The sequence below is a fragment of the Polyodon spathula genome, chromosome 2 (genome assembly GCF_017654505.1).
Source record: "Polyodon spathula isolate WHYD16114869_AA chromosome 2, ASM1765450v1, whole genome shotgun sequence".
NCBI lineage: Eukaryota > Metazoa > Chordata > Actinopteri > Acipenseriformes > Polyodontidae > Polyodon > Polyodon spathula.
The window spans coordinates 41640941-41668528 of NC_054535.1; the positions used below are offsets into that span (position 1 = coordinate 41640941).

At 36.6% G+C, this 27588-nt stretch overlaps 2 protein-coding genes across 3 annotated transcripts in view; one reads left to right on the top strand and one right to left on the bottom strand.

Annotated features, from left to right (window-relative positions):
• Positions 1 to 571, bottom strand: part of LOC121296533 (DENN domain-containing protein 4C-like) — a 62209-nt gene extending 61638 nt beyond the window's left edge. The window contains 1 exon segment of the mRNA XM_041222212.1: positions 349 to 571. The gene's annotated coding sequence lies outside the window, so the exon portion shown is untranslated.
• Positions 572 to 15907: 15336 nt separating this feature from the next.
• Positions 15908 to 25911, top strand: plin2 (perilipin 2). 2 transcript variants are annotated; one of them, XM_041222225.1, is made up of 9 exons: positions 15908 to 16014; positions 16537 to 16574; positions 17016 to 17211; positions 18511 to 18593; positions 18776 to 19061; positions 19540 to 19724; positions 20212 to 20337; positions 21807 to 22097; positions 25533 to 25911. In XM_041222225.1, the coding sequence occupies exons 2-9, from the start codon at positions 16545 to 16547 to the stop codon at positions 25659 to 25661; spliced, it is 1326 nt and encodes a 441-aa protein (XP_041078159.1). In that variant the 5' UTR covers positions 15908 to 16014; positions 16537 to 16544; the 3' UTR covers positions 25662 to 25911. The 2 variants fall into 2 exon arrangements, with proteins under 2 accessions (XP_041078159.1, XP_041078167.1); XM_041222233.1 differs by lacking the exon at positions 25533 to 25911 and having other exon boundaries at positions 21807 to 22868.
• The last annotated feature ends 1677 nt before the right edge of the window (positions 25912 to 27588 follow it).

A 27588-nucleotide genomic window follows, 5' to 3' on the forward strand; every position in this document is an offset into this window, starting at 1 on the left:
CATAGACCGCCTGAACATCCCGCAACTTTCATTTTCTTCAGAGGTTGCATACTGTGTGTGTATGTGGAAATTTTGACAACGTTTAAATAATAAGTACCATACTTTAGGAAGTTCAATTGCTATGAAATGAAGGCACCCCAGCGGTAGTGTCAAAATGAAAGAGAGAAGTTGTTGCGATGGTCACACGCTGATACAAAGTTGCATTTTGTCATCAATATAAACACCACACAGGCCAGAGAGGACCCCCAAGCCACATAAATTAGAAAAGATGCAATAATGTATCTTGGGTCTGAAGTTTACTCAGACGTCTTTCAGTACGACTAATTATAAAAACACTGAAGTACTCACCAGCTGATTTGTTATTATTATTATTTACACCGCTAAGAATGCTGGCATGAAGGCAATGTGCACTTTTCACCTAGATCCCACCCTGTTTGCAGTTCAGAAGCACGCCACTGGAACCATCAGATTGCACGTTTTAGAGATAGATGGAAACTTTCTTTTTCACTTGTTCACGGTAATCTTATCTGTTGCTGACTGGAGAAGCAGGCGCCATATTTGTGTTATGTTACTTTTGTAAGCTCTAGTGCTGCTGGAGGCGGAATGGAACCGCCCAGAATGAAGTGGACAGCGTGTTATCCCTCTAACGCGCCAGATCTTAACACGTTCACCGGCTGTCGTCTGTTTGCCAACTATCTCACTCCTTTGTCGATAGACACAGAGATTAAATGGGGGTAACAAGAGAATAGACAATTTAATTATTGCTATTGCAACAAGTTTAAACGAGACTTGCCTTTCTCCACCACAGTTAAATTGAGTCTCTTTCAGTGTGCGTAATGCATAAAATATTTAAGCTATTAAATTGTTCAAGATATTTCTAAGCTTTGTTATGGGAATTTACACAAATTTACCGAAGAAATGGCATTTGCATCACAAAAGCAATGGGGTTTTTATTTTTCCTGCCACCAGTGCCTTTTTAACTGCTACTCCGCAATTACTGAAAGTACTTTCCACCGGTCATGACTCATCACCCTTAACCAATGGACAAATACATAGCCTTACTACCATTATCAAAAAGGTATACAATTGTCTACAGTATTCTACAGTAAATACCACAATTAACAGTAATAATTTGTTTTAGAATACAGTACACTTGGCAAATGCCTCAGTATACTGTCGCTCTTTGTAGTGGGATATAGGATCAGGCAGAAAATCGTGCTCTAGCTATATTTAATGCAGTATAGTAAATTACACAATTAACATTATTAAATACAGCGACGATGTCAGTTCCAATTGTGATGTAAACATCTCTCCGCAACACTGATCTTAGATCTACTGTATTTTCACACGAGATTTTGATAGTAAGTTGAATTCAACCAATACCAAAGGCTTTTTTGCCCAGAAATAGTTATTACTGGCGATAGGTTTTCTGCTTTTTCGGCCAGGTGTAGAGACAATGCTCACAGATTTAAAAACAGGTAGCATTAAGCAATTGGCCTTTCTTTTTTAGGCAATCATTAGAAATGTTCCAACAGTGCTAAATTATATGTTTGTGTGTTGTATTTTTTATTTTTTATTTTTTAAAACTGAGTCCAGTAAGCTAATTACAAATGTCACCAAAGCAGGACTCCAGTGGTGCAAGGTTGTGTATCAGCCTTATTTTTCCATATACTACTTTCTTCTCCACTAATAGACTACTTTCTTTTCTACAGAGAACAAATATCTCAGTACCTCAAATGTGCACTTATCATGCACATACTTTTGAATAGGCATATCAGCCTGCATACTTCATATATTGCCTAGCAAGAAGATAAGTTTCCGGGTGACTTATGTACAATTTGAGTACAGGATTACAAACTAGGCATAATGTAGAGAAAGTCCATGTGTATAATGCCTCCATGTGAAAGCAAACAGGGGACCATCAAAGAACATACACATAATTCAAACAATTTCATTAAAAATATATTTTTGGTTACTTTGTTGACAATGTAATGTCATTTTCTTGATGCATTTCATGCTATTATTCTCAAGAAAGTACAAGTTTATACGGTTTACCCACATTTTTTAATAAAGCTCAAAACCTGGTAAGATCACTGAAAAAGTGAAATATTAATTTTCATTAATATGAGCCAGTTTGCTGGCTATGTAGAAAACCAAATACAAGTAGTAGAATCATGTGACACATGGTCAACTGTGCCTTGAAAACAGTAGAGCAGTAAACTGTTTGTTAGTTGGCCATAAAATTGGGCAGATGCATTTTAACAATATTATATGCTCAATGAGAGCATCTAAACAACATCAGCCATCACAGGTCTATGCGTTTAAAGAATAGTGAGAAGATTGTGAAACCCGAAAGGCTTTATTTAAAAGTAACCATACCGTATATGAATGAATTGATAGACAAGTATGATGACTTTTCAGTAAAATACAGGAATTGAAAAATGTTTTGTTCTCCTAAAAAATATTTTACCTTCAAGGGGAATTCCAGTTTGATGTAATGTGGCTGAATATTGCATCGGCAAGAAACTGGATTTTTATCAAGCGAACAAACATTTTGCCCAGCACCTTTTTTTGTCAGTGTGACCTAAAATGATCTCTAATTTCTTTTTGTTTTCTTTGTATTATTGTCCTCTTTCTTCATCTCATCCTGGTGATTTTAAAAAACGATGATGTTTAAAGCAACACCCTCTTGTTGATGTAAGAAGTACATGAGCTAGAAATGGAACACAAATAGTAGCAGTATTTTTAATATCGGTTACGATCTTTTGTACCAGATGTACTCGGGGGTTAGATATATGGTTCTGAGATGTGTATTGAGACCACATGTGTGCTTAAACTCAAAAGTCATTGAATCTAATGACTGCAACAGAAAATTATATAAAGTGAATCAAAACAACCAAAATAACACATCAGTTAAGAGAACACATCTTCATACATCAAGATATTTCATACCTTTAACTTTAATTCAGCATAATCAGACTTTTTTAAATTATAAAGCTATAGATCACCTAAAAATGCTGCTTAGATCAAGTAAGTGGGAGTGACTTGCAGAATATTTAACAATTAAGTATCAGAAAGCAGTAGCAACTTTCATTCTTAAGCTTAGTGTTTGAACTATCTGCATGTCATGAATTTAAGTTTAAAAGTCAAGCAAATAGCTTAAAAGGAAAGGGAGCAGGGATAAGGTTGCCCATGCTAATATGAAGTAACAAAACTGTTTATTTAAATTAATTAATTTAAAAACCTCAGCTATCAGTCATTCATTTTCTATCTTATATCAATTTGTACTACAGCATTGCTATTATCCCTTAGATATGTAAGAGAACACATGGGATAAAATACAATACACTGTCTGGCCACTTTATTAGGACCGTCGATCCTATTGAATTAGAGACGCAAATGTCGAGTAGACTGTTTTAAGGTATCAATCATCAGAGTGTACCAAAAATGACAAAACAAAGAGAAAGTGGTCAGGAGGCTTTGTGGTCTGGGGGTTAAAGAAAAGGGCTATATACCAGGTCCCCGGTTCAAATCCCTGCTCAGCCATCGACTCACTGTGTGTGACCCTGAGCAAGTCACTTCCTTCAGCATAGTTCACCCTTAGACTCTGTATGTCGCTTTGGATAAAAAGCATCTGCTAAATGACTAATCAATTATTAATAATAATAAGAGACAAAGCTGTGACCGCAAATGGACATAGGGAAAGACATTTAGAGAAGTTTTTTATTATTATTTGTTTATTTAGCAGACGACTTTATCCAAAGGCGACTTACAGAGACTTGGGTGTGTGAACTATGCATCAGCTGAAGAGTCACTTACAACAAAGTCTCACCCGAAAGACAGAGCACAAGTCAATGAGTGAGTTGGGATTTGAACCTGGGGACCTCCTGGTTTCAAGCCCTTTTCTTTAACCACTGGACCACTTGTGCAGTCTAAGCCATGTTGTGTCTATGCTGTGGTAACAGTAAACTGAGGCCCAACCTGTTATTAGGGGCCACCTAATAAAGTGTATACTGTATATTTAAATAAATGTACATGGTAGATATTGGGTTACATATTTATTATATAATATATTTGGCAAATCACAATACATTGTGAAATAGTACACTGCATATTGGTCCCATATTTTACACTCAATTTCCTCAATATGTGATGCTAAACTCATTTGTTACTTGAGCTGGATTTAAGCCCTGGTCTCCATAGGTAAAAGGAAAAGAGGGCTAATATGGTACCCCACTGCAGCTAATGTTTGTCAAATTGCGTCCCCATTAAGACACAACAATGAATTAGAGTGATGTCATAATGTTCAAAACCCTGTCTGCTCTGGTGCAACCTGTCACATCTTTTATAGTACCAGTTGCACAGTAACACTAGTGACTTCTCTTTAATAGGTCAGCTTACATTGACAGGACTTCTTTACTGCCTGTGGAATAAATAAAAGGGAATTTCTACTACTTAACCTTTCTGATAATAATAACACAGTCAGTCACCATTTCAAATTTTGCACATTTTTTCATGCATCCTGTTGTAAATTATCACTGCTTAAACTGCAATGTTGGATGACGGTGCTGAAATGGGCGTGGTTTTGTTTGCTGTCTCCCTTTTTCTAAAGTAAAGGGCACATTCATTTTTAATTCTGTCCTTTTTGGATGGAATATAGTCATGTATTTTTTAAAGCATACAATTATTGTAGGGAATAGCGGAGTTGGTTGAGCCCAGGTAAACTGATCCATCCTCATTATCTCTAAGGTTGTTGCTAGGGGTCGATGACATCACCCATCAATACTGGAAGTCTTCCAGTCCTTTTTGGTGTTGAGTTCAAGATCCCCATCAGCAGCTGAAAGCTGGATTAGAAGGCAATTTTCTCATCTCTTTGGAAAATTTTCTTGATTAAAGAAAGGTATACATTAAAGATGTCATTTTTTTATTAGTTCTGAAGTCTGTTATATATAATTAAATGGACACCTAATATCATCTACGTGTAATAACTTGTAGTGGCTACGAAAGACAATTGCTAAAGGACCAAAAAGTACCGTGAGTGTTTTGTGTTTGTTTGTTTGTTTGTTGTTCTAGTTGTACTCGTTTGTCATTGTTAGACAGCTAACACGATCCAGGAGCTGTCACTAAAGGTGACCAACAAACCTGGACAACACTGCACTATTGTTCACCAATAATTGTATTTCACCACTCACGTTTAAATCTATCATTACCTGGTTACTATTCTATGTGTGTTGTGCTAAAATTATTATATTCTGGAATTACAAACCAATCCTCAGTCTGATTAGGAAGAAAGGGGGGGGGGGGGGGGGGGATTGCCTTAAGGATTCATTTCAGAAGCCCCATTTTTTTATGGAATAGTTTGTAATCAAGATGAATATGATCTATGAAGAAACAATAACAAACTAAAAAATACAGAACATGTTGTTTGGTATAAAATGATATAGAGTAAAACACCCTTTTAACTTCACAAATCATACACACAAGATAGACTTGCTACCCTATATTTAAAAATAAAGATTGGGGAGGATGGGCTAAGCATACAGCACAATGTTGGAAAAGTTGAAATGTGGATCTTCTATACATTTTGTAGCTAATATTCATATTGCATCCCACAACCAGAATGCCATCTTTTATATACCAGAAGCAAAAAAAAAAAAAAAAGAAAAGAAAATCTATCCACACAATTAAAAGGGATGCTCTGCTTGTACTATGGGTTTTAAAACCCTTGTTAGCACTTACTCAAGCACAATAAAGAAAAACACATCTTCGTTCTAAACGTATTTGCATACAAGCATGTAGGAGGAGTGGCAAACATTGTTTCAGCAGCAAAGGTCATTCAAAATGATCTAGACAAGATTCAGAACTGGGCAGACACATGGCAAATGACATTTAATAGAGAAAAGTGTAAGGTACTGCACGCAGGAAATAAAAATGTACATTATAAATATCATATGGGAGATATTGAAATTGGAGAAGGAATCTATGAAAAAGACCTAGGAGTTTTTGTTGACTCAGAAATGTCTTCATTTCATCTAGACAATGTGGGAAAGCTATAAAAAAGGCTAACAAGATGCTCGGATACATTGTGAAAAGTGTTGAATTTAAATCAAGGGAAGTAATGTTAAAACTGTACAATGCACTTGTAAGACCTCATCTTGAATATTGTGTGCAGTTCTGGTCACCTCGCTATAAAAAAGATATTGCTGCTCTAGAAAGAGTGCAAAGAAGAGCGACCAGAATTATTCCGGGCTTAAAAGGCATGTCATATGCAGACAGGCTAAAATAATTGAATCTGTTCAGTCTTGAACAAAGAAGACTACGTGGCGACCTAATTCAAGCATTCAAAATTCTAAAAGGTATTGACAGTGTCGACCCAAGGGACTTTTTCAGCCTGAAAAAAGAAACAAGGACCAGGGGTCACAAATGGAGTTTAGAAAAAGGGGCATTCAGAACAGAAAATAGGAGACACTTTTTTACACAGAGAATTGTGAGGGTCTGGAATCAACTCCCCAGTAATGTTGTTGAAGCTGACACCCTGGGATCCTTCAAGAAGCTGCTTGATGAGATTTTGGGATCAATAAGCTACTAACAACCAAACGAGCAAGATGGGCCGAATGGCCTCCTCTCGTTTGTAAACTTTCTTATGTTCTTATGTTCTTATGTCAAATATGTTACAACACCACCCTCTATTGTCCAAAGGTGTAAACAGCAGGCATTTGAAGTGCATTCTTGGTTGGTTATTATGAAAATACCTTACACCATATAACCTCATACTGCAGATTTAAGTGCAAACAAAATACAGCTTTACACTTAAAGACTATAAGGCTACAAACAACTACTGCACCAAACTGTGTTTTTTTTTATGCTATCTTTTTGTTTGTTAGTTTCTATTAAGCATGCAATAGGCCAATGCACTAATCCTTCACTTCTAGACTCCTTAGTTTTCACTGGGCTACTATTGGTAATTATTTTCCAACATCTCAATAAGAGAGGCAGAAGACAGGCTAGCTGAGGATGGAAGCTGAATTGCTTTCCCTCACCCATTCCAATCATGCAAACAGGGTAATGTGTAGAAGCTCATTTCAATAATTCTATTATTCTGCATTATTTTCAATAATACAATTACACATCTTTGCCTCTGCCAGTTATTTGAAGCACCACAGACAGACACCCCTTCAATATACAATGTGCAGTACCAGTATCCATATTAATTGCTGGATATGCTGTGTTGTCAGAATTGACTTGTAATCGGAAACATCATTAGAAAATAAAAAATGGCTTTAGAACCCTCAATATCATCTATGAAAAGGAAGTCAAATATTTACATCTGTCGCTGTGTTTTTTCCAAATGTTTAATAAAGATTTATTAAAATATAACATTAGGAGTGCATGAAAAAAGAGAAAATAAACAAAGTTTGTTGTCAGACAGAACTACCTCAAACATGTTTAGAAAAATCTTGAAAATGTCAGACTTGTAAATCTGCCAGTGATGTCTTCTGTACATTTAACAGTCATTTACTGTTTATTTTAATGACCAATTTCCTGGATGAACAGTAAATTGTATTTGCTATCTTATCAGTTCCCATGCAGCTGCTAGATGTTTTCAGCCTGTGCATAACATGCGTCTGGACAGCTTGAGGAAGTGTGCTTTCAGCAATAGTTCAATGGTTTCACATGGTTAGTTGAACCTTCATAGGAAGTCATTGCTGCTGTTAGACATTTCTGCACAGTTTAAACGTTAATCATGTTGGAAAAATAGAGCAATAAACAAGTTCCAGCAGACTGGTTTAGAAGAAGCTCCGGCATTTTCTCTTTTTGTGTTATAAGCTCACAAAGCTTCCCTCATGCTGCATAATTATGTTATAATATGCCCAATATACTTATTCATTTAATTATTTATTCATTTCTGTTATTAATTTCGCATCATAGCTTTTTTCAGAGCTTACCCCATTGATATAAGCAGGCACAGTAACAATCTTTCACACATATATACCACACACAGAGCTTTTGTCATAACATTTAAACACTGTTTACAGTGTTTCGAAACATTTTCTTTGGTTAAACGGTTATTTGAAAACTGAGAATTAGCTTACAAATTAAAAAAAAAAAAAGGTTTGTTAACTGCAAACATGCTTTATGATGAAAATGGGCTTGAAGAAGTTGAATTATTTGTTAAATAAGATCCATCATATATGGCATCTGCATTGATTACATGGTTAATTATAGGTCTATGCGTGGTGGAATATGGTCAGGAGTAGAAGCTTGCAGTCTTATAAATGTACTATATTGGTCTACTGCTATAAAAATCCCACTATATTTGTTTTCTAGTCATTACAAACCTTGATATAGTCCATTGTCAATGTAATTGATAAGAGTGAAAAGGCTGAAGAAAATACCATTAAGGCCTGAGGTACACGACCATTTGTGATGTCACCGTTTTAAATGGCCTTTGCAGTTAAATGGATTTCTGAGAGGTGGCTCAGTTATGATTTTTTAAATAAGAACATAAGAACATAAGAAAGTTTACAAACGAGAGGAGGCCATTCGGCCCATCTTGCTCGTTTGGTTGTTAGTAGCTTATTTAGATCCCAAAATCTCATCAAGCAGCTTCTTGAAGCATCCCAGGGTGTCAGCTTCAACAACATTACTGGGGAGTTGATTCCAGACCCTCACAATTCTCTGTGTAAAAAAGTGTCTCCTATTTTCTGTTCTGAATGCCCCTTTTTCTAAACTCCATTTGTGACCCCTGGTCCTTGTTTCTTTTTTCAGGCTGAAAAAGTCCCTTGGGTCGACACTGTCAATACCTTTTAGAATTTTGAATGCTTGAATTAGGTCGCCACATAGTCTTCTTTGTTCAAGACTGAACAGATTCAATTCTTTTAGCCTGTCTGCATATGACATGCCTTTTAAGCCAGGAATAATTCTGGTCGCTCTTCTTTGCACTCTTTCTAGAGCAGCAATATCTTTTTTATAGCGAGGTGACCAGAACTGAACACAATATTCAAGATGAGGTCTTACTAGTGCATTGTACAGTTTTAACATTACTTCCCTTGATTTAAATTCAACACTTTTCACAATGTATCCGAGCATCTTGTTAGCCTTTTTTATAGCTTTCCCACATTGTCTAGATGAAGACATTTCTGAGTCAACAAAAACTCCTAGGTCTTTTTCATAGATTCCTTCTCCAATTTCAATATCTCCCATATGATATTTATAATGTACATTTTTATTTCCTGCGTGCAGTACCTTACACTTTTCTCTATTAAATGTCATTTGCCATGTGTCTGCCCAGTTCTGAATCTTGTCTAGATCATTTTGAATGACCTTTGCTGCTGCAACAGTGTTTGCCACTCCTCCTACTTTTGTGTCGTCTGCAAATTTAACAAGTTTGCTTACTATACCAGAATCTAAATCATTAATGTAGATTAGGAATAGCAGAGGACCTAATATTGATCCCTGTGGTACACCGCTGGTTACCACACTCCATTCTGAGGTTTTTCCTCTAATCAGTACTTTCTGTTTTCTACATGTTAACCACTCCCTAATCCATGTACATGTGTTTCCTTGAATCCCAACTGCGTTCAGTTTGAGAATTAATCTTTTGTGCGGGACTTTGTCAAAAGCTTTCTGGAAATCTAAATAAACCATGTCATATGCTTTGCAATTATCCATTATCGATGTTGCATCCTCAAAAAAATCAAGCAAGTTAGTTAGGCACGATCTCCCTTTCCTAAAACCATGTTGACTGTCTCCCAGTACCCTGTTACCATATAGGTAATTTTCCATTTTGGATCTTATTATAGTTTCCATAAGTTTGCATATAATAGAAGTCAGGCTTACTGGTCTGTAGTTACCTGGTTCAGTTTTGTTTCCCTTTTTGTGGATCGGTATTACGTTTGCAATTTTCCAGTCTGTCGGTACCACCCCTGTGTCAAGAGACTGCTGCATGATCTTGGTTAGCGGTTTGTAAATTACTTCTTTCATTTCTTTGAGTACTACTGGGAGGATCTCATCCGGCCCAGGGGATTTGTTTATTTTAAGAGCTCCTAGTCCCTTTAACACTTCTGCCTCAGTTATGCTAAAGTTATTTAAAACTGGATAGGAACTGGATGACATGTGGGGCATGTTGTCAGTATCTTCCTTTGTAAAAACTTGTGAAAAGTAATAATTTAACATATTTGCTATTTTTTTTTCTTCCTCTACGATTTTGCCATTTGTATCTCTTAAACATTTAATCTCCTCTTTGAATGTTCTCTTGCTGTTGTAATATTGGAAAAACATTTTGGAATTGGTTTTAGCTCCCTTAGCAATGTTTATTTCTATTTCTCTCTTGGCTTTTCTAACTTCCTTTTTGACTTGCGTTTGCAGTTCTGTGTACTCTTTCTGCGTACTTTCTTTTTGGTCCTTTTTTAATGCTCTGTAAAGTGCCTTTTTTCGCTGAATATTGATCTATTAAACCATTTTGGCAATTTAGTTTTACATTTAGATTTGTCTACTTTAGGGATATAATTGTTTTGCGCCTCTAGTACTACATTTTTGAAGAACAACCATCCTTCTTCTGTGGGTGTTTTCTCTATTTTACTTACTACTTACTACTACTTACTTAAATAGGTGACTGGTATGTAATACAGTACTGTAAAAATTGAAAGTGGCACGGTTGATGTCATGAATAAGGTTTCTCCGTAATGTGTCGTGGAATACAGAAGGCGAGATGTGCGCTCTTGGCTGAAAGATTTTGAGCAGTCTATAAGTATGAAATAAGGCACGACATGGTGTCTGTATACGTCGAATATACGGATACCTTGCGGTTTCACAGCCAGCCTTGGATTAGAATATTAATTATACCTCCACAGACGAGTTATGACGGTTCAGAACCCATACTGATGCTGCATTTTTGCCTATACTGTCACAGAGCCGTAATATTTTATGCTGTTTCTGAACTACCTTGTGAGGTGGTTCAGAGATGGCACTAAAGCGTCTAAATTTCTGTGTGAAATGCTATGCTGATAATGAAGCGCTGTAGTGGGCGTGGATTGAAAGTCAACATCCCACGTGACTGTATACCGGACGTGTTGGATCTTTTTGTCGTCGTTGTTACACGCTTTCATTTTCAAATAAAATGGCTGATCAAGAACAAGGTAGTAATTGGAGTCCGGAATAAGTTAAGGAATTGTTAACTTTACAGGCTGACGAGGAGGTCAATTCACAAATAGAAGGGACGGTGCGTTATGCTGTAATATATGGGCGAATCGACTGACAGGTTTTAAAGTTGTACTCACATGACCCCTTTGGCTGGGTGAAAGGGTTATGATGGTATTATACTGGTATAAATTGATGGTATTATACTGGTATAAATTGATAGTATTATAGTGGTATAAATTGCACAATTTCGTGCTTATGGCTTACGGCTTACTAGCAGCATTTGTGTGTGAAATGGTACAATAAGGAACCTATTGGTGAAGGTTGTTGTCTCTTTGCTGTGGGTCTGAATATCAAAAATCGAATTGTCTTAACCTAGGTCTGTAATCTAATAAATATCAGGATGTGCAATTGTACATACACAGCATACAGAACAATGCAATACCACACAATACAATTTGCTTTTATGTAGTGCTGTCCGTGCAGAGCTTTCTAGAGCGCTTTACAATCAAACATTTTAAAAAGGCAATGGCCAATCAATCCAGCTCAGAAATAAGCTATCACAAACAAATATGTTTTTAAATTTGATTTAAAGCATTCAACGCTGCCAGCATTCTTGATATCACTCAGGACAGAGTTCCAAACGCAGGGAGCATAACAACTAAAGGCCCTTGTACCTCTTGATTTTAGATGACTTTTTGGAACTACCAATAGTTCAGCATTCACTGATCTCAAGGTGCAACTAGGACCATAAAGCACTAACAGTTCCTGTAAGTATAAAGGCCCCAGTCCATGAAGGGCCTTAAGTAGTAAGAAGATTTTTTTTACCAATCTTGAATTGAACAGGAAGCCACTGCAGTGATTTAAGAACCTCTCTGGCTGCAGCATTTTGAACTAGTTGGAGCTGATATAAATTAGAACTGTGAAGGCCAGCAAACAAAACATTACAATAATCTAGCCAAGAAATAACAAAAGCCTACACATGAATATGTAATGCATTTCATACTTTATAGCTTACTGCAGTGCTAAGATCACCACTGTGTGACTTTGTTCGGACCTGAACACGTATTAAGTCATGTCTGTGTCTAGTGAGGACATTATGATCCTATAATACAGTATGGCGTACTTTGAACTATTTGAACAAATAAGCAAAACAAAGCAGACAGTCATATAGCAGCACATACCAAGATAGCAACATTAATCAGTAACAGTTTTCTACATAACTGAGGGTGTGATTTGTGAAGTAACCTCTTTCCGCAATACACTGAAATATATCTCACCTCAGTTTAAATTGTTATGTTATAGAGTGACGTAAGTCAGCCAGGGTGTCCTCAACTCAACGCACATCAGCGACCCCTGTAGACTGGCCGGGTGCCTGCCGGGTTTGCCTGTAAGCTGCCCAGAGCTGCGTTGTCCTCAGACACTGTAACTCTGGGTTGGCTGCATGGCGGGCCTGCAGAGTGAAAAGAACTGGTTGGCTGACGGCACATGTTTCAGAGGAGAGTGTGTGTTTGTCTTTGCCTCTCAGGGCTGGTAGCAGTGAGCTGACCCTAAAATACAATTGGCCATTTCAAATTGGGAGATAAATGGGGTAAAATCAATTGGTGACTACTAAATTTTAAAAAATAAAAATAAATGTGACAACTGCATTTGCATACTCTAGGTGTATGTATGTATGTGTATGTGTATGTGTATATATATATATATATATATATATATATATATATATATATATTTTTTTTTTTTTTTTTTTTTTGTATTTATCTATTACACTTCTGAGGCTTGTGAATTTAAAAGACCGGGGACAATAATTCAGCTCTCAATCACAATGGAATGTAATTCACTTTAAAGAGATTACAAGATACAAAAGGCTTTTACTAATCTGAACCCTACTAGTCCAAGCTGGCCTATAATCTGAGCCATGCTATAAAAATGAAATCCAATCTGATCAGTTGTAATTCCATAATAAGTACGTAAACATTTACAGCAGTCATTGCTTTTTATTCAAATGACTGTTACTTAGTGTTGATGAAATATAAGATTGAAAAACGTAAAATAAAAGCTGGATTAAAAAAAAAAACCTTTTTAGTATTGCACAAAATAATAACCAGTACAAAGGTCCAACTGGACAGTTGGTCCCATCTGGTTCAGAGTAGCGAGAGTCTACTTGTAAGATGAAACAAAAACACTGTCATTATTTCAAAATAAGTAATTTTTTAGCCAGTTCAAATTTTAAAAAGATCCATTGTGTCGGAACTTTATCCTATTTCATCATGGTGACATCATCGATACAGTAGTTACCCAATATGGAAGTGAGCAACGAGGAGCATGACAGTCAAAGGGCAATGTCCATGCACCAAACAAACCAGTGGTTTCATTTACTCAGTTAGGGCTACAATTAGCATAATTATACAGAAATTTCACTTATATTAACTTACCATTGACAAAAAATTAAGAATAATATATGTTAATGTGTTAGTAAGCATATTGTTAACAGTAAAAAAAAAAAAAAAAAAAATAGGGCCCCTTATTAAAACACAGTTAAAAAAATTATTTGACCACACTAACTAAACCTAATAGTGGCATTAGGATTTATGACAACTAAGAATGGCATTGAGGCCTACGCTAAGCATATCCAGCATTCTAACACCAGATATCTTTATTAAATGCATGTTGTTTGTGTTTTAAGAATAAACAGCTACAATTCTTTACAGGTTTTTAACACAAAGATAGATGCACAGAATATATGCAAGTATAAGGGAGATACATTGAGTTATAGTGGCTGTACAAATTAGTCTGTGCTTTTATAAGAAGGTTTTCTGATTTATATACAGATATCAGAAACGACGTGGGGACATTTTACAATGTTTTATTAAAGGACGTACAACTTTGTGTGTAGTGTCGTGTTTTTTCTACTGCTGATCAGTGCTGACAAGGAGTTACATTTGCGTGTTATTCTCAAGGTTCTATGCCCACGCACGCACTTTTTAAAACAGAAATGTGTTTAAGGGGGGGAAGTTGCAGTACCAATTTAACTACTCATTCCCGTATTAATATGATCTTTTAAACTGTTTTTGTGTGATACTAATCAAGATCGTACATTCAGAAAGGGCTTTAGATTCGTATTTTATAAAACACACTAGAATCACTTGACAGTGACAGTCGCATAAAAAAAAACAGTAATACAGAACTCCCAAAGAAGTGATGTAGATCAGAGGTTCCCAGTCTATGGTTGCAAAAGGTTCTATTAATGTGGGTCACTGAACAGGGTATATTTAACATGTACAAATATATTTATACATAAAGGTAAAGGACATTATTATTATTATTATTATTATTATTATTATTATTATTTCATTTGTAATTAAATAGAAATACACAATACAATCACTAGATTTTTCTTTTTATAAAAAATGTGTTTAACAAACTCCCACCCCCACACCCCTCTTTATGCAATGGACTCAAACACAAATACGATGTGTTATAGTATAAGTAAGCTATTAGAAATATCACCAAAAAAAAAAAAAATCGTTACTTTGACTGTGAGCCATTTGGTTAGTGTTCGTTTTGATGGTAAAGTTTAAAAAAAAAAAAAAACTGTTTTGCTCACTATCCTCGATAACAACAACAAAAAAAAGTTATTTAGCCTCTTTCCATGTTATTACACTACCTGTCTCAGTGTGGACATAGCTGAAGATAATGTTAGATAAGGAGATGCCACAAAAATTCCAATGTGCAAAAGAAAGACTATTTGAAGACATCTGAAGCTGAATAAACTGGACATTTCCAGCGCATGCTTTCCAAATTGATTCTGAACCATGGTATGGATTGGTATAGGCTTGGTAACTTTACTGTGTTACTACTGTTGCATTTGATTGATACCGTGGGTATGTTGTATCTGTGTGGTTGAAGTTCGACTTTAGTATTATAGATCTGCATCAGTTTCCCAGTTGTAGTGCTAAATTAAAAATCTAATTTTAAACCCTACATGGCATTCCTGTAATACTGCAGTTGCACAACGATTATCAGATAACAGTCGTCTCTTTACATTACATAAGCATGTCATAGTTTTATTTTTTAGTCTTGCTCAGATAAAATGTCTTGGATAAATCAAGTGCTGTGATTGGCTGAACAAGATCACACGACCGTGCGGTAATAATTGTCTTATTGCAGGGCTATGACATCATAGACCAACTTACATGATCTATTAATATTACTAGCCTTAATAGTAACAATTATCTAAAGGGTGTTTCTGTAAGTAAAAATATCAACATACAACAGCATTTAAATCATTCAACAATGTTTTTTTTTTCTTTCATCACTGTCACTAAAAATTAAAGAAAACAGAACAAAGAAAACTCCAAGGCAAGCAGTAGCAGTAACACTATTCAAAAGCCACCTCAAAAATCATTTTGCTTTCAAATAAACTTGATCCAAACGTAATAACACACCCTCCACTTTGGGCAATATGCTTTGCTTGTTGCCATGGAAACATGTAAGTATTCTGGAACGTTCTGATAATACGGCCCCTGTCACACGTGAGACACTGCACTTGCCACTACACCCGAGTAACCTCGCGCATTGAGAAACGCTCGAACCAGCTCTAGATTCTGTACATTTCCGATAAAATGAAAATCCCCTTGTAACCCTTGCTCTACATACAACAAAATTGCCCAATCTCAGCTCATCAGGGCGATCAAATGACGTCAGGATTACTGCTCTGATCTCGCGAGAGAAAGACATTGTTTGCATATAAATACAGCTGGTGAGCAAATAACGTGTTATTACTAAGGACGTTGTCTTTGTGTTACATTTTGAGTAACTCTACGAGTACCAGTAGAACTGTATTCTACTTACTGATCACTCATTTTGCAGGTTAGTAGATGCGTATGTATTTATTGATACTTTGCCATGTTTTAAGCATTGTTGTATCTCGCTTCTCCTTTTTTTTTTTTTTTTTTTTTTTTTTAAATAGGTAAACCGTTGTAACAAGTGTGTCTGCCACGATGTACTTTATTTTCAAGTTTCATCGTATCATTTTTTTTTTTTTTTTTCTTTAACGTTACAAAGTGAAATGTAGGTTTTTAAACATTACATGACTTGATGCTGCTGCTTCAGGGCGTCGCATTGGCACGTAGAAGTGCTTGGTCGTTTAACTCGAACGAGAGCAGGAATCGTATTCTTTTTTTATTTTATTTATTTATTTATTTATTTATTTATTTATTTAATAAAGCCCAGTGAGCATTGCTTTCCCAAATTATTGTTGTTGTTATTAATTCATCACAGAAAATCGCCGCATGGTTTGTAGTGTCCAGTTGACTGATGTTATAATTTAGAATTGTATCCATACTTGCAAAAAAAGTTTACCTTTATGATGGTCTGCTTTATCTACCGCAGATAAAACCATGGACATGGTGGCAGTTGAACCGCAACAGGTAAGGTATTTTTAAGACTAACTGGTCTCTTTGTTTGGGTGGGGCGAGAATACTAATGGAGTATGCGGGTGAATTTTGCCCAGTATTGAATGATCAATTTAGTAGATATTGGTTGATATTATGTAACATTTCACTTAACGTGTTTCTGGAAATAGGATGTCATATAATCTAGCAACAGGAATGAATTCAAGTACTATACAACTACTACTGGCCTTTGAACAAAAGTAATTCTAAAGCATTTATAATCGTTCACTACACTTTTCGGTTTATCAGACTGAGACTTGTTCGGGGCGTTCTTTTGCCAGATTTTATTGTGGATAATGTCACGCTTGATTTTTTGCTATACATGGATGTAGTGCACACTTGCAAAGATACATTTGTTGCTGACTCTGTTGTTGAGGGTGTGGATAGCTTGTGTTGATTCTGTTTTAACCTCCACAGAATGTTGTAGCCAGGGTGGCCAGCCTTCCCCTGGTGAGCTCTACTTACGACATGGTCTCCACAGTGTACTGCAACACCAAGGAGAATCACCCCTATATAAAGTCTGTGTGCGATGTGGCAGAGAAAAGCGTGAAGACCATCACTTCAGTGGCCCTCACCAGCGCCATGCCTATCATCCAAAAGCTGGAGCCCCAAAGTAAGAACTGTTCTGTAACAAGTTGTTCTGCTTCCATGTTGCAATGTCATTCTTTTGAAATGCATGTAAAGTACTTTAAATCGGTAACTCGGATTTAATAAATAAGTACAAAAACGCCCATTACTTTCAGCAATTCTTCACATGTAAATGATGATGGTAACTTCCTAACAGCTGTAAACAAGGTTTCTTTGTATGCGCCAACATGTGTAGCTTTTTATCAAAGTATTTCAATACTTTACATTCTGATATCCGAGTTTAAAGTTGTCAATATAACTGGATTTGCTTTATCTCCTTACAGTTTGAGTGTAGGGTGATGCTGATGAGTGTCATTTTGTTTTTCCCCAAAGTAGCACCTAATGGCCACTCTGTAAGCAAGCTTTATAATAGTCTTTACAATTAATTTGGTAACTTGAAATTTAGCTCTTGTTTCCCCTACAGCTTTATAAGGCTGTAGTCATGTGATGTACTTGAGTTCCTTCCTGTAACAACTGATATTGAAAGCAAACTAGGCTGTGACTCATTCTGTTTCTGGGTGAACTTTTACCTAGTTTCTGCTGTATGCTGTTGCCACATTTCCTTGGACGTTTGAGTAAGAAAATCCTGTCCTGAGTGTAGACAGTGTGTGGGTGTATTTTTTTTTTTTTAATTAAAATAAACTTGGTCATTCAACTTGTTCCTCTGAACACTGCTAATCTGGTATAAGAATGTCTCTGGAAGCTGTTTATGTACAAGATGTTTGTGATTGTCCAGCTTTGAGTTTCCAGTTATTTTAAGCAAATGTTTATAGTTCTGGTATTTCTTAAATTATGCTCTATCTAAATGGTGATGGGAAAACTTTGGGTTTAGGTAGTGTCAACTTGCATAAACAGATGTCTAGTTTTATAACTTAAAGGAGGGAACATTTTATTTGTTTAGAAAAATTTTATGTTAAGAGATTTTTTGGGGGGGTATGTTATTCACAATACAAACAGTTTTTTTAACTTTTTTTTTTTTTTGTTGAAATATGGAGCTGCTTTGCACAGTTTCATTCTTGCCACGAGAGACCTGCAGATGTATTTGTACTGTATGTTATATGGCTGAGGCAGCCATTGCCCATGTTGCTTTCTCACAAAACCTAACCCAGTTTTGAGCATTTAATATTGTGCCACGGTAACAGGCAGTGCACATCTGTTAAGCATATGTGATTGTTTTACCTTTGTGAAGGAGTGTCATTGTGTATCTCTTATTAATTTGTATGTCTTGACAGCTTGGAGTTTGTACGTGCAATAAATTCCTGGTACGATTATATCTTTTTTACAGTTGCAATTGCAAACGAGTTTGCCTGCAGAAGTTTGGATAAGATAGAAGAGAAATTGCCAATTCTTCACCAGCCCTCTGAAAAGGTATTATCTTATTTGCATTCTGAACAGCTGCTGAATCTTGCAATAAAATCTAAAATTGTGCGTGAACCCGTCTGGCGAACCCTCGAAGGTTTAAACTTCGAATCCCTGGCTAGTAAACCTGCAGACACAGCCTTAATTTCCTGTAATAAACACAACACTCCCTTCCTTTTTTATATTCTAAGATTGTTGCTCATGCCAAAGATGCTGTGACTGGAGCAAAAGATGCAGTGACAACAACAGTGACTGGTGCCAAGGAAACTGTGTCTTTCACTATCACTGGGGTGGTAGATAAGACCAAAGGAGCAGTTCAAGAGAGTGTGGAGATGACCAAGGCTATTGTAAACAGCAGTGTGAATACTGTGATGGGCAGCCGTGTAGTGAAGATGGTGAGCACTGGGGTTGACACGGCGCTGAGCAAATCGGAGTCCCTGGTGGATATGTATCTCCCACTGACCGAGGAAGAACTGGGTATGACTCGCTACTTTTAATACCTCCAGAGCCAGATGGCCAATGAGAATTGGGTATTTAAAAGAAACCTTAGGGACAATTTAGCATTGTATCTGGTAGAACAAACTACTGTGAAAAATAAATTGGGAACCTACTGTATATATCGTATTTCTTTTGAATTTAAGACGTTAAATTTCCCACCCTTAATTTGAGGGGAAAAAAATGAAACCTCAAATGTATTTACAAAGTTACTTTCCCAATTATGCATAAGAGAACCACGGTTTTGTGGCTGTCTGCTGTTGCACAGAGCATTTAAGTATGTGCTGCTTCTCGTTTCCGGTCATGAGTACTTGCACCTGTGCTCCATTTTTATGAACTGTGGTATTGCTTGGCATGTTTTATATTGATATAATTGACTTTAATCCATTATGCTTATGCTTAGAGTGGTTCTAAACTGAATTGGTTTTGTGCTTTTTTTTTTTTTTTTTTTACAATTCAGCCACAGAGGCCAAAAATATAGATGGGTTTGAAGTGGCAGTCAATAAGCCAAGCTATTATATAAGGCTGGGATCTGTTTCAACCAAGCTACGCAAGCGGGCTTACCATCAGGCCCTTGCCAAAGTACGGGACGCAAAGCAGCGGAGTCAGGAGGCCATTTCAGAGCTTCACCACACTGTGGACTTGGTAAGTCTTGCTGGAAGTTGCACAAATTCTGCATTTTTGGTAGTGACAGAGGGCATTTAACCAAGTATGGATATAAAAATTATGATTAAATTATTGGACTTTTTTGCGTTCATTCAGATCCAGTAACCAGGATGGCTAATCTCACTGGTCCAAATTTAAACTACATTGCTAAGCAGGTGCAGAGGTTGATTTAAGTGAAGTCATTCTACAAATGTAAATATTTGTTGGTTTAAATGGCACTTATATGTTGTACTTGTTATATAAACCAAATGTTTTGGGTTATTTCACTTGAGGGTGGCTGCGAACCACTTTTCCTTCTGAGGTTTATCTTCAAATGTGGAATAACTTCAGTACTCCATGGAGTATTCTCTTATTGTGAATGTAGGTTTTAATGTTGAATCTGATTTTATTTGTTCAATTTCAGCCAGAATAGTTAATCTTAAACTACTTGTTTTGACTAATTTTTGTTAAAATGTTTCTTTCCTAGATTGAATATGCAAGACAAAACATGGACAGTGCCAATCAGAAGTTTCACAGTGCACAGGATAAGCTGCAGTCTTGGCTTGAATGGAGGAAAAAGACGGGATGCAGTGATGGGGTTCAAAATGCAGAGGTGTGGGATATTTATCAGCTTGGCAAAAAAAAAAGATTCAGTCTAACACGAAGAGGGTACTGGAGAATTCGGGTGCTTTTTATAACTTTCGGTTGTCGGTACAGTCCTTCAGTCTGTGCCTCTCTATCTTAACATTTTGCATCCACTGATTAGTTTTGCTTTGGCACTCTCAATGCAGCATTTGCTCTGGGATTGTCCTTTCCAATGTTAATATTGGATCAACATCTTCTATAGCTAAAACTACGCACAAGCATATAAACCGTACATCCTCAATCCTAAGGCGTGTGTTTTTAGCAACATGCTGGGGATGCAAGTGCCTGACGTTTTTATATGTATATAACCCTGTGGTGTATGTTACACAATTTGAGAACCACATAACCCTATGTCTCCTATGGGGAATGACCATATTTCGGCGTGAATATGACAACTTTGTGTTGGCGCTTGTCATTTTTGGTAACAGTCAGAAATTAAAACCCAATATCAACAAAGTTGACTTTCCAGTAATGCTTGGTTGTGGGATGTTTTCACAAGCCACACCTCCCAAACAATATTAAATTGTATAATAAATTAAGACATGATGTGGGGGGGTGGGGGGGGGAGAAAAAAAATTGTATAGCTGCTGCTCAATTTTACAAAGATTTCAAATTTGAAATTGTTTGTATAGTTGCAGAGCTATACAGGGTTTTGTAATGCGTGTATTTTACAAAAAGGAGCTGAAATGGTGAATGCAGGTCAGCTGTGAAAACATGGGTAAAGTACACTGATAATTAAAATATTGAAGTTACACCCAAGTTAGGCATCAGATGCGGCAACTCGTTTACATTAGTTCCGCCTCTTCGGATAAACATTTTCAAAACAGGACATTAAAAACAAATAGAAAATAAGAGCAAAAAATTAAAAGGGGGATCTCCGATGTAGTCTGTGTAGTAACTCACGGGGGGTGGGGGTGGATACAGAAGTTTTCAAATGAGAACCCCATTGAACTCTGCTGTAATGGTGGACACAAGTTAATCATGTGGTTTTTTTATAGTCCTTCCCACCCCAACCCTAAACCGTTTATATGGAGGCATTCACTGTAGCCCTGGCTGTGACTCTGTGGGTGGGATTGCTGGTTGGACAGCTAATGTGTTTTATAATTGACATCATAGTATTGCAATTGGAGCACGTCGGCAGCAAAGAGTTAAGCAACTCTGAAATATGGTAAACATTCTTGAATATAAGAATTTGGCATGTGTGATTTATATGCAAGTAGTGACAGTACACTTAAATAGCACCCCTTAACCTTGCTCTAATTTTCTATGCTGGGCCTTGCATCTTACCTGTTTTGAGTGGTAACTAAGTTTTGTTGTCTTCATAATATGTACTGGTAATGTACAAGGTGAGGTCATATGTACTGTAACATAGTGGTTTTATTTATTATAAAGTGTTTAAAGGTATAACACATTGTAATGTGTGTCTCTCTCCAACAGCACATTGAATCGCACACTCTTGCCATAACCCGTGGACTCGCACACCAGCTCCAGACGACTTGCGTTACCCTAGTCTCCAGTATCCAGGGCTTGCCTCAGAACATCCAGGACCAGGCTAACTCCCTCACAAGCTCTGCAGCTGACGTCTACCAGAACTTCAGCTCCATCTCTTCATTCCGTGAGGTCTCTGACACTGTCCTCGCCAGCAGCAAAGGGCAACTCTCCAAAATGAAGGATTCTCTGGATGGTGTGATGGATTACCTGGTCAACAACACCCCTCTCAACTGGCTGGTAGGTCCCTTTTACCCAAGGCTGGCTGCTGAAACCCAGCCGCCTGAGCAAAATGGGGAAGAGAAGAAAAAGTCCAAACGGGAGGAATAGGGGCCCAACATCTCAATGTACACATTTGGTATATCTGGAATGCTATAGCCAATCAAAGCTGGGACACACTCTTTACTAAATGTTTGCCATGTTCCATACAGCAGTGTCTTAAATGGTTTAAACATCGTACATTAAACTATTAATCCCACTTAGAGCTTTGCAGCAATAACCAGGAATTAACTAACTAACCCTGATACGGTCACATCTACTTGTTTTGAGTCATAATGTCCTCATGTAATGATGACCTTTGAACATTTCTGCCTGAGCACACATTCCACATTCATTTGAAGTGGACTTGTTTTAATGTTGTCAATCAGAGTTCAATAACAGTTGTGTGCATCCCTTATTGGTACATATTTAGCTTCACAGCGTACAGCAATTTGAATACCAGTTGGTTTCAGGATCATGAAAGCTTAGGATCCCAATGTCTGTTTGTGTTTTTTGTATTGGCAATGGCTAGCTGTCTACCCCAATTGTGCTTGTTATCCTCTGTGCCTTTTGGAAAGTTAGAAAGAAAAGGAAAAACCTGATGTTTTGGCAATTGTTATAAAATTCAAATTGAGACCTGACGATTCTTTGCCAAAATGGTGTGCTTTTATTAGCTGCTGCTTTTGCTACTGTGTTGAATATGTATTTCATAATTTAACTTTGTACACATTTAATAAACAAAATAAGCATCCATTTCTGTCTCATTTGAGTCTTCACTGATTATGCCGTTTTAAAAGGTAACTAGAACAACCTTTTACTTTTAATGGTTTTTTTATATTTATAAATTCTGGTTGTACCTTTTTTCAAAGTTTTCCATCTGTCAAAATCAATTAAGCTGCTTGTGCATCCCTTTCCCTACCCTCCTGCCCAGTAATGACTATGAACCCTGATTGCTTTTCAAATTGGTTGGCTTGCTTGGGTTTCAATATACCTTCACTTAGTCAAATTTAATATCTATCAACTAATCTGAATGTGTGTTCAACTTTCTGGGCTATCCTTTTTAATTTGTTTGTATCGGTTTTTAAAACCAATCATTCAGCAAGTTTTAAATCTACACTGTCAGTGCCCAGATGGGCTGGCAAAAACTCTTAATCCATGTAATCCCTATTCACCAGTTCGCTGCCACTGATCAGGTATAATGAGAACCTGAATAAATGGATTTATTCAGGTTATCTCCGGTCACTGGTCAATGATTGACATTTGGCTCTAATGCAGCTGAGCTTTTGAGCAAGTATGAGTGTGCAGGGTGATGGGCTCCTGATCCTGTTTATAGAAGCGTGGGAGAAGATTGTCTACAAGTTTAACATGCATCTAGAGATGAGTTATTCCAAGGATGAACTTCATACATCGGGTTGAAAGTTTTTCATGCTTTGGTATTGTGTGGGGGGTGGTGGTTGTGTGTTTTTTTTTTTTTTGTTTTTTTTTTTTTTTTTTTTTTTTTTTTTAAGTAAGTGATTGAGTTGCATGTACAGAAGAGTAGAGAGTGGATCTCATGAAAAGAAATTCATTCTGCACCTTTTGTGAGTAAAGGAACTGGTTATGGAAGAAAAGTAATGCTGGAGAGAACAGTTTTTGATTTCTTCTAAAGGAGGAATATCTGGTGCTGTTTAAAGTAACTTGAGAGCTAGGTACTTGGTTGCTAGCAGGAAGAATGCAATAAGGATGGTGGCAATGGACTTCATACTGTTAACTTCTGACTGCATTTGGTGAATACAGTCAAGTTTTGAATCCCTAGAATTTTAGAATTGATATTTAAAGAACTATAAACAGTTTGGATATTTTTGTTTATCATGTAATCAAACTACAAAATGAAATCGCAAGTGTCTGCTGGAAGCCACAATAGCAGTACAGTATTTAGTGTTATTTCCCCATGTCACATTTTTCGTTAAGTGGAAACTATAAAGCAGTATGTAATTCAGTGTTGCATAACATTTCCCAGGTTTCATTCTCCTAGGGAGCAAAACTTACTGTATTCTTTTGACTAAGACTTGGCCCAAATTCCCCCCCTCCAGTTGACTAAAACAAAACTGGAAAGATACCAGTTGCACACATGAAGGCAGTCTGCTGTCGCACAAAGCATACAGCAAATTGCAACACAGAGCTGTCTAAACTGCTACTGTTTGTTAGCATGGAGCCTAATAAAATGCTGAAATAAGTTTCTCTTCCAATTCTTCAGGAAGCTGATGATGCTTCTTTTGAAAGGGGCTTGCTCCAGATCACTGCAGGGTGTTTATTTATTTTTAAATTGCATGCAACACTACTGTAAGGGACAGACCATTTTGAGAAGAGAGAATTGGTTTTAAAAAGTGTTTTTTTTTTTTAAGCTTGAAGGAATATAGGTTAATTCTATAGGGGGATGCAAAATTTGGGCCATAGCTATACATTTTAATAAATCTTCAGTTACTCAATAGTGTAATACCCAACACATTTTCAAATTGGGTAATGTGTGAAAGGGTAAAAGTAATTGACTAACTTTCTCAATATACTATTGAGAAACATGATTAAATGTACACATGGCATGGTAAGTGTACACTGTAGGTTTTTTGGATGGAATACCAGGCTTTAAAGAAAACCCTGTTTGTTAACTGAATTGTACATTTGATCAACTAAAGTTTCACTGCAATGATATTAGCAATGCCAAAAACAAAGGAAGTAGTAACATTTTAAGGCTACATCTTGGTGGAATGTTGGCCCAGTGTGTATTTGATAGATCGGTTCCACTTTTATAATTGTAGACCTTGCAAATTTTGTTACTTAAACATTCATATTTAAATTGTGGTAGTTTTAATGTGTAACCTTTTTTTTTCCCTCCATTTTTATAGTGGTGGTTAGTTTCAACCAGAGGAGGTCCCTGATTGCAACACAGTGAAGTCCTTTCCTCGCTTGGAAATTAGACCGTATACAATGATTTTAGTCATGGGTTTTATTGGCATTAATTCTGGTATTAATTCAGAAACTTTAGACCTGCTTGCTTAAGGACCAAGGTTAAGACTTGTTTCCTTAGCCTAACAATACCACTGGAGTCTCTCTCCAATTCTGAAGAGCTTGCAGATTTAATAGATCGCACTACAGATTTAAACGTTGTGGTGGCTTCCTGGTACCTGATCACTTGTAGCAAAGACTTCAGTTTTTATAGCTTCATATTAACCAAAACAAAATACCAAAAGACACTCAACACATCAAATGGAGGGCCAGCAACAGAATAGAAATTTAGAGGCAAGCAAACATTGTGTTTGTGAAGAAGCAGCTTTTTGACCCCCTCCTCCCCACTACCACTAGTGAATTTAAAAAAAAAATAAAAATAAAAAAAAAACAGAAAAGGATGTAACCTGTTTGTTTTTCTTTCCCAATTAACAGGTACCAGATTTCACCATCACAGACCTTTCCTCTGAGCCTGACGACTTTCCATACGATGAGGAGTATGATGGTGCCCAACACAACTATCCTAGAGCAAACGGCCCCACGTCAGCTGCCAATGTAGAATAGGAACAAAGCAGCCTGCTGTTGTAAATGATGTTAATTGCATTCTAACTTTTGATCAAATGTATATCTTTGTATTTGATGGTTTGGCGTGTTTCTTATACAGATTTTTGTTTTCTACTTCAGATTGATTTGAATGTAAGCACTTAATGTTAATGATGGTAGTTGGTGGTTCTGTTTTACAGTAGTTGAGCTATTATTTGAGTTTCTCACGTGGTGTGTTCTGGAAATGCCTTGAAATAAAACTATTTGCAGCTAATGTGACTGTTTTTTCTTTTTCTTTTTTATTTATTTTAAATGCTATGCAATATCAAATTATCAAACCTGGACACAGTAAAATTGTGTGATTTCCTGACATTTTAAAAGAGGAACGTCAAACTTTGAGTTATAGTTCCAGTAAATGGAGTAACTTAATGAGGAATATTTTAGTACATCCATGACTTGTCCTCCTTCATATTCTGTTCATGTGGGGACCATTCAGTGTTGCAATGATTTTGTTTCCATAGATACTTCATATCCGACTCCTTATACTTGCAAACAAAAATGTCTTTGTTGGAATAACAGTAGCAGTTACATTTTATTTTTCTGTGATAACAATATATTCATGAAAACTTCCACAACCTTTTACCTAGACTGGACTTAAATTCTAGCATTATAATTCTGCTTTCTTGATGGACTATTAACTACATTTCTGTTTACCCTTCCATTTACATGAAGCATTTGATAGTTCACCTGACTATGCTAATGGGGGGTGGCTGAGATCAAATCTTGTCATGCTGTGCTCTAAAAGGAGGTTTGCACATATGTGGAAAGAGACAGGTGTAGTCACTTCTGTGTGCATGAAGTTGTCCTTGCTAATTGCTGTCAATTAATTCCACTGACTATCTTTTTGGCACCATTTTTAGGCCGTGACGTGGATGTCCGAGTACTTGTGGTTGAAAGGTTTAATCGTCCACGTTGCAATGCAGTATTTACGTTTAGCTTCTGCAGGACGGTGCATGGCCTCATGTCGCTCTAGATGGACCAGATGAGACCTGCTGACCTTTGTAACTTGCAGCAGGCATAGCAAATCCACGGCTGCATTAAGTAGCATTAGTGCTTGTATACAGCAGCTAAACATGGCAATGGTGGCTGCAAAAAGTGAAATGGTTAACTAATTATTGGAGAAACAACCACTCAGACTTGCAACATCATGAAAAATATTAAGTTAGCCCTGGTTGTATATTTAACATTTTACATGACACATTTATAGATCCATTTCTGCCTTTTTGTTTCAGTCTTTCTAGGGTTGATTCTGTTTTATACATAACTGCTTCAGTAAAGAAAATAATTTAGTGCTCAATGGAGTGGCAATTTGCCTAAATGTGTTTTGAAGGACATTTGAGTGTTTTTTGTGTAGCTTTTGGTTTGGTAAAAATAAAAAGCAGTGTTGTGACACCACCTACAGGACTGTATATTGTACGCATTGAAATATGCAATATTTAGCACACAAGTCTTTAACTGTATACCACTCACATGAACAATGAATTTGTATATATATATATATATATATATATATATATATATATATATATATATATATATATATATATTATATATATATATATATATATGTGTGTGTGTGTGTGTGAGTGTGTACACACATACTGTAAAAAATATGAACAAACATTTATAAACCTACTGATGAGTCATATGCATAGCCATTTGGCATGCACAATTATGCACTGATATTGAAGTGCATTAAAGGGTATTGATTAATATAGTAACTTACAACATACTAAAATGTAAAATAAGACATGATTGTAGGACACTTCAGTTTTAAATGTCACTGAACCATCCCTGAATATAATTGGCTATTTGTTGTTATTCATATAAAAAGGTAGGGGCCCAGAAGTGTATGTTTGCCTCGTGATGGGTTAATCCGGCCCTGCCT

Excerpts from the sequence above, each read along its gene's own strand:
- plin2 (XM_041222225.1), top strand. The coding sequence starts at position 16,545 with ATGGACATGGTGGCAGTTGAACCGCAACAG. Across the intron at positions 16,575-17,015 it reads TGGCAGTTGAACCGCAACAG|AATGTTGTAGCCAGGGTGGC; the intron begins GTAAGGTATTTT and ends TAACCTCCACAG. Across the intron at positions 18,594-18,775 it reads TTCACCAGCCCTCTGAAAAG|ATTGTTGCTCATGCCAAAGA; the intron begins GTATTATCTTAT and ends TTATATTCTAAG.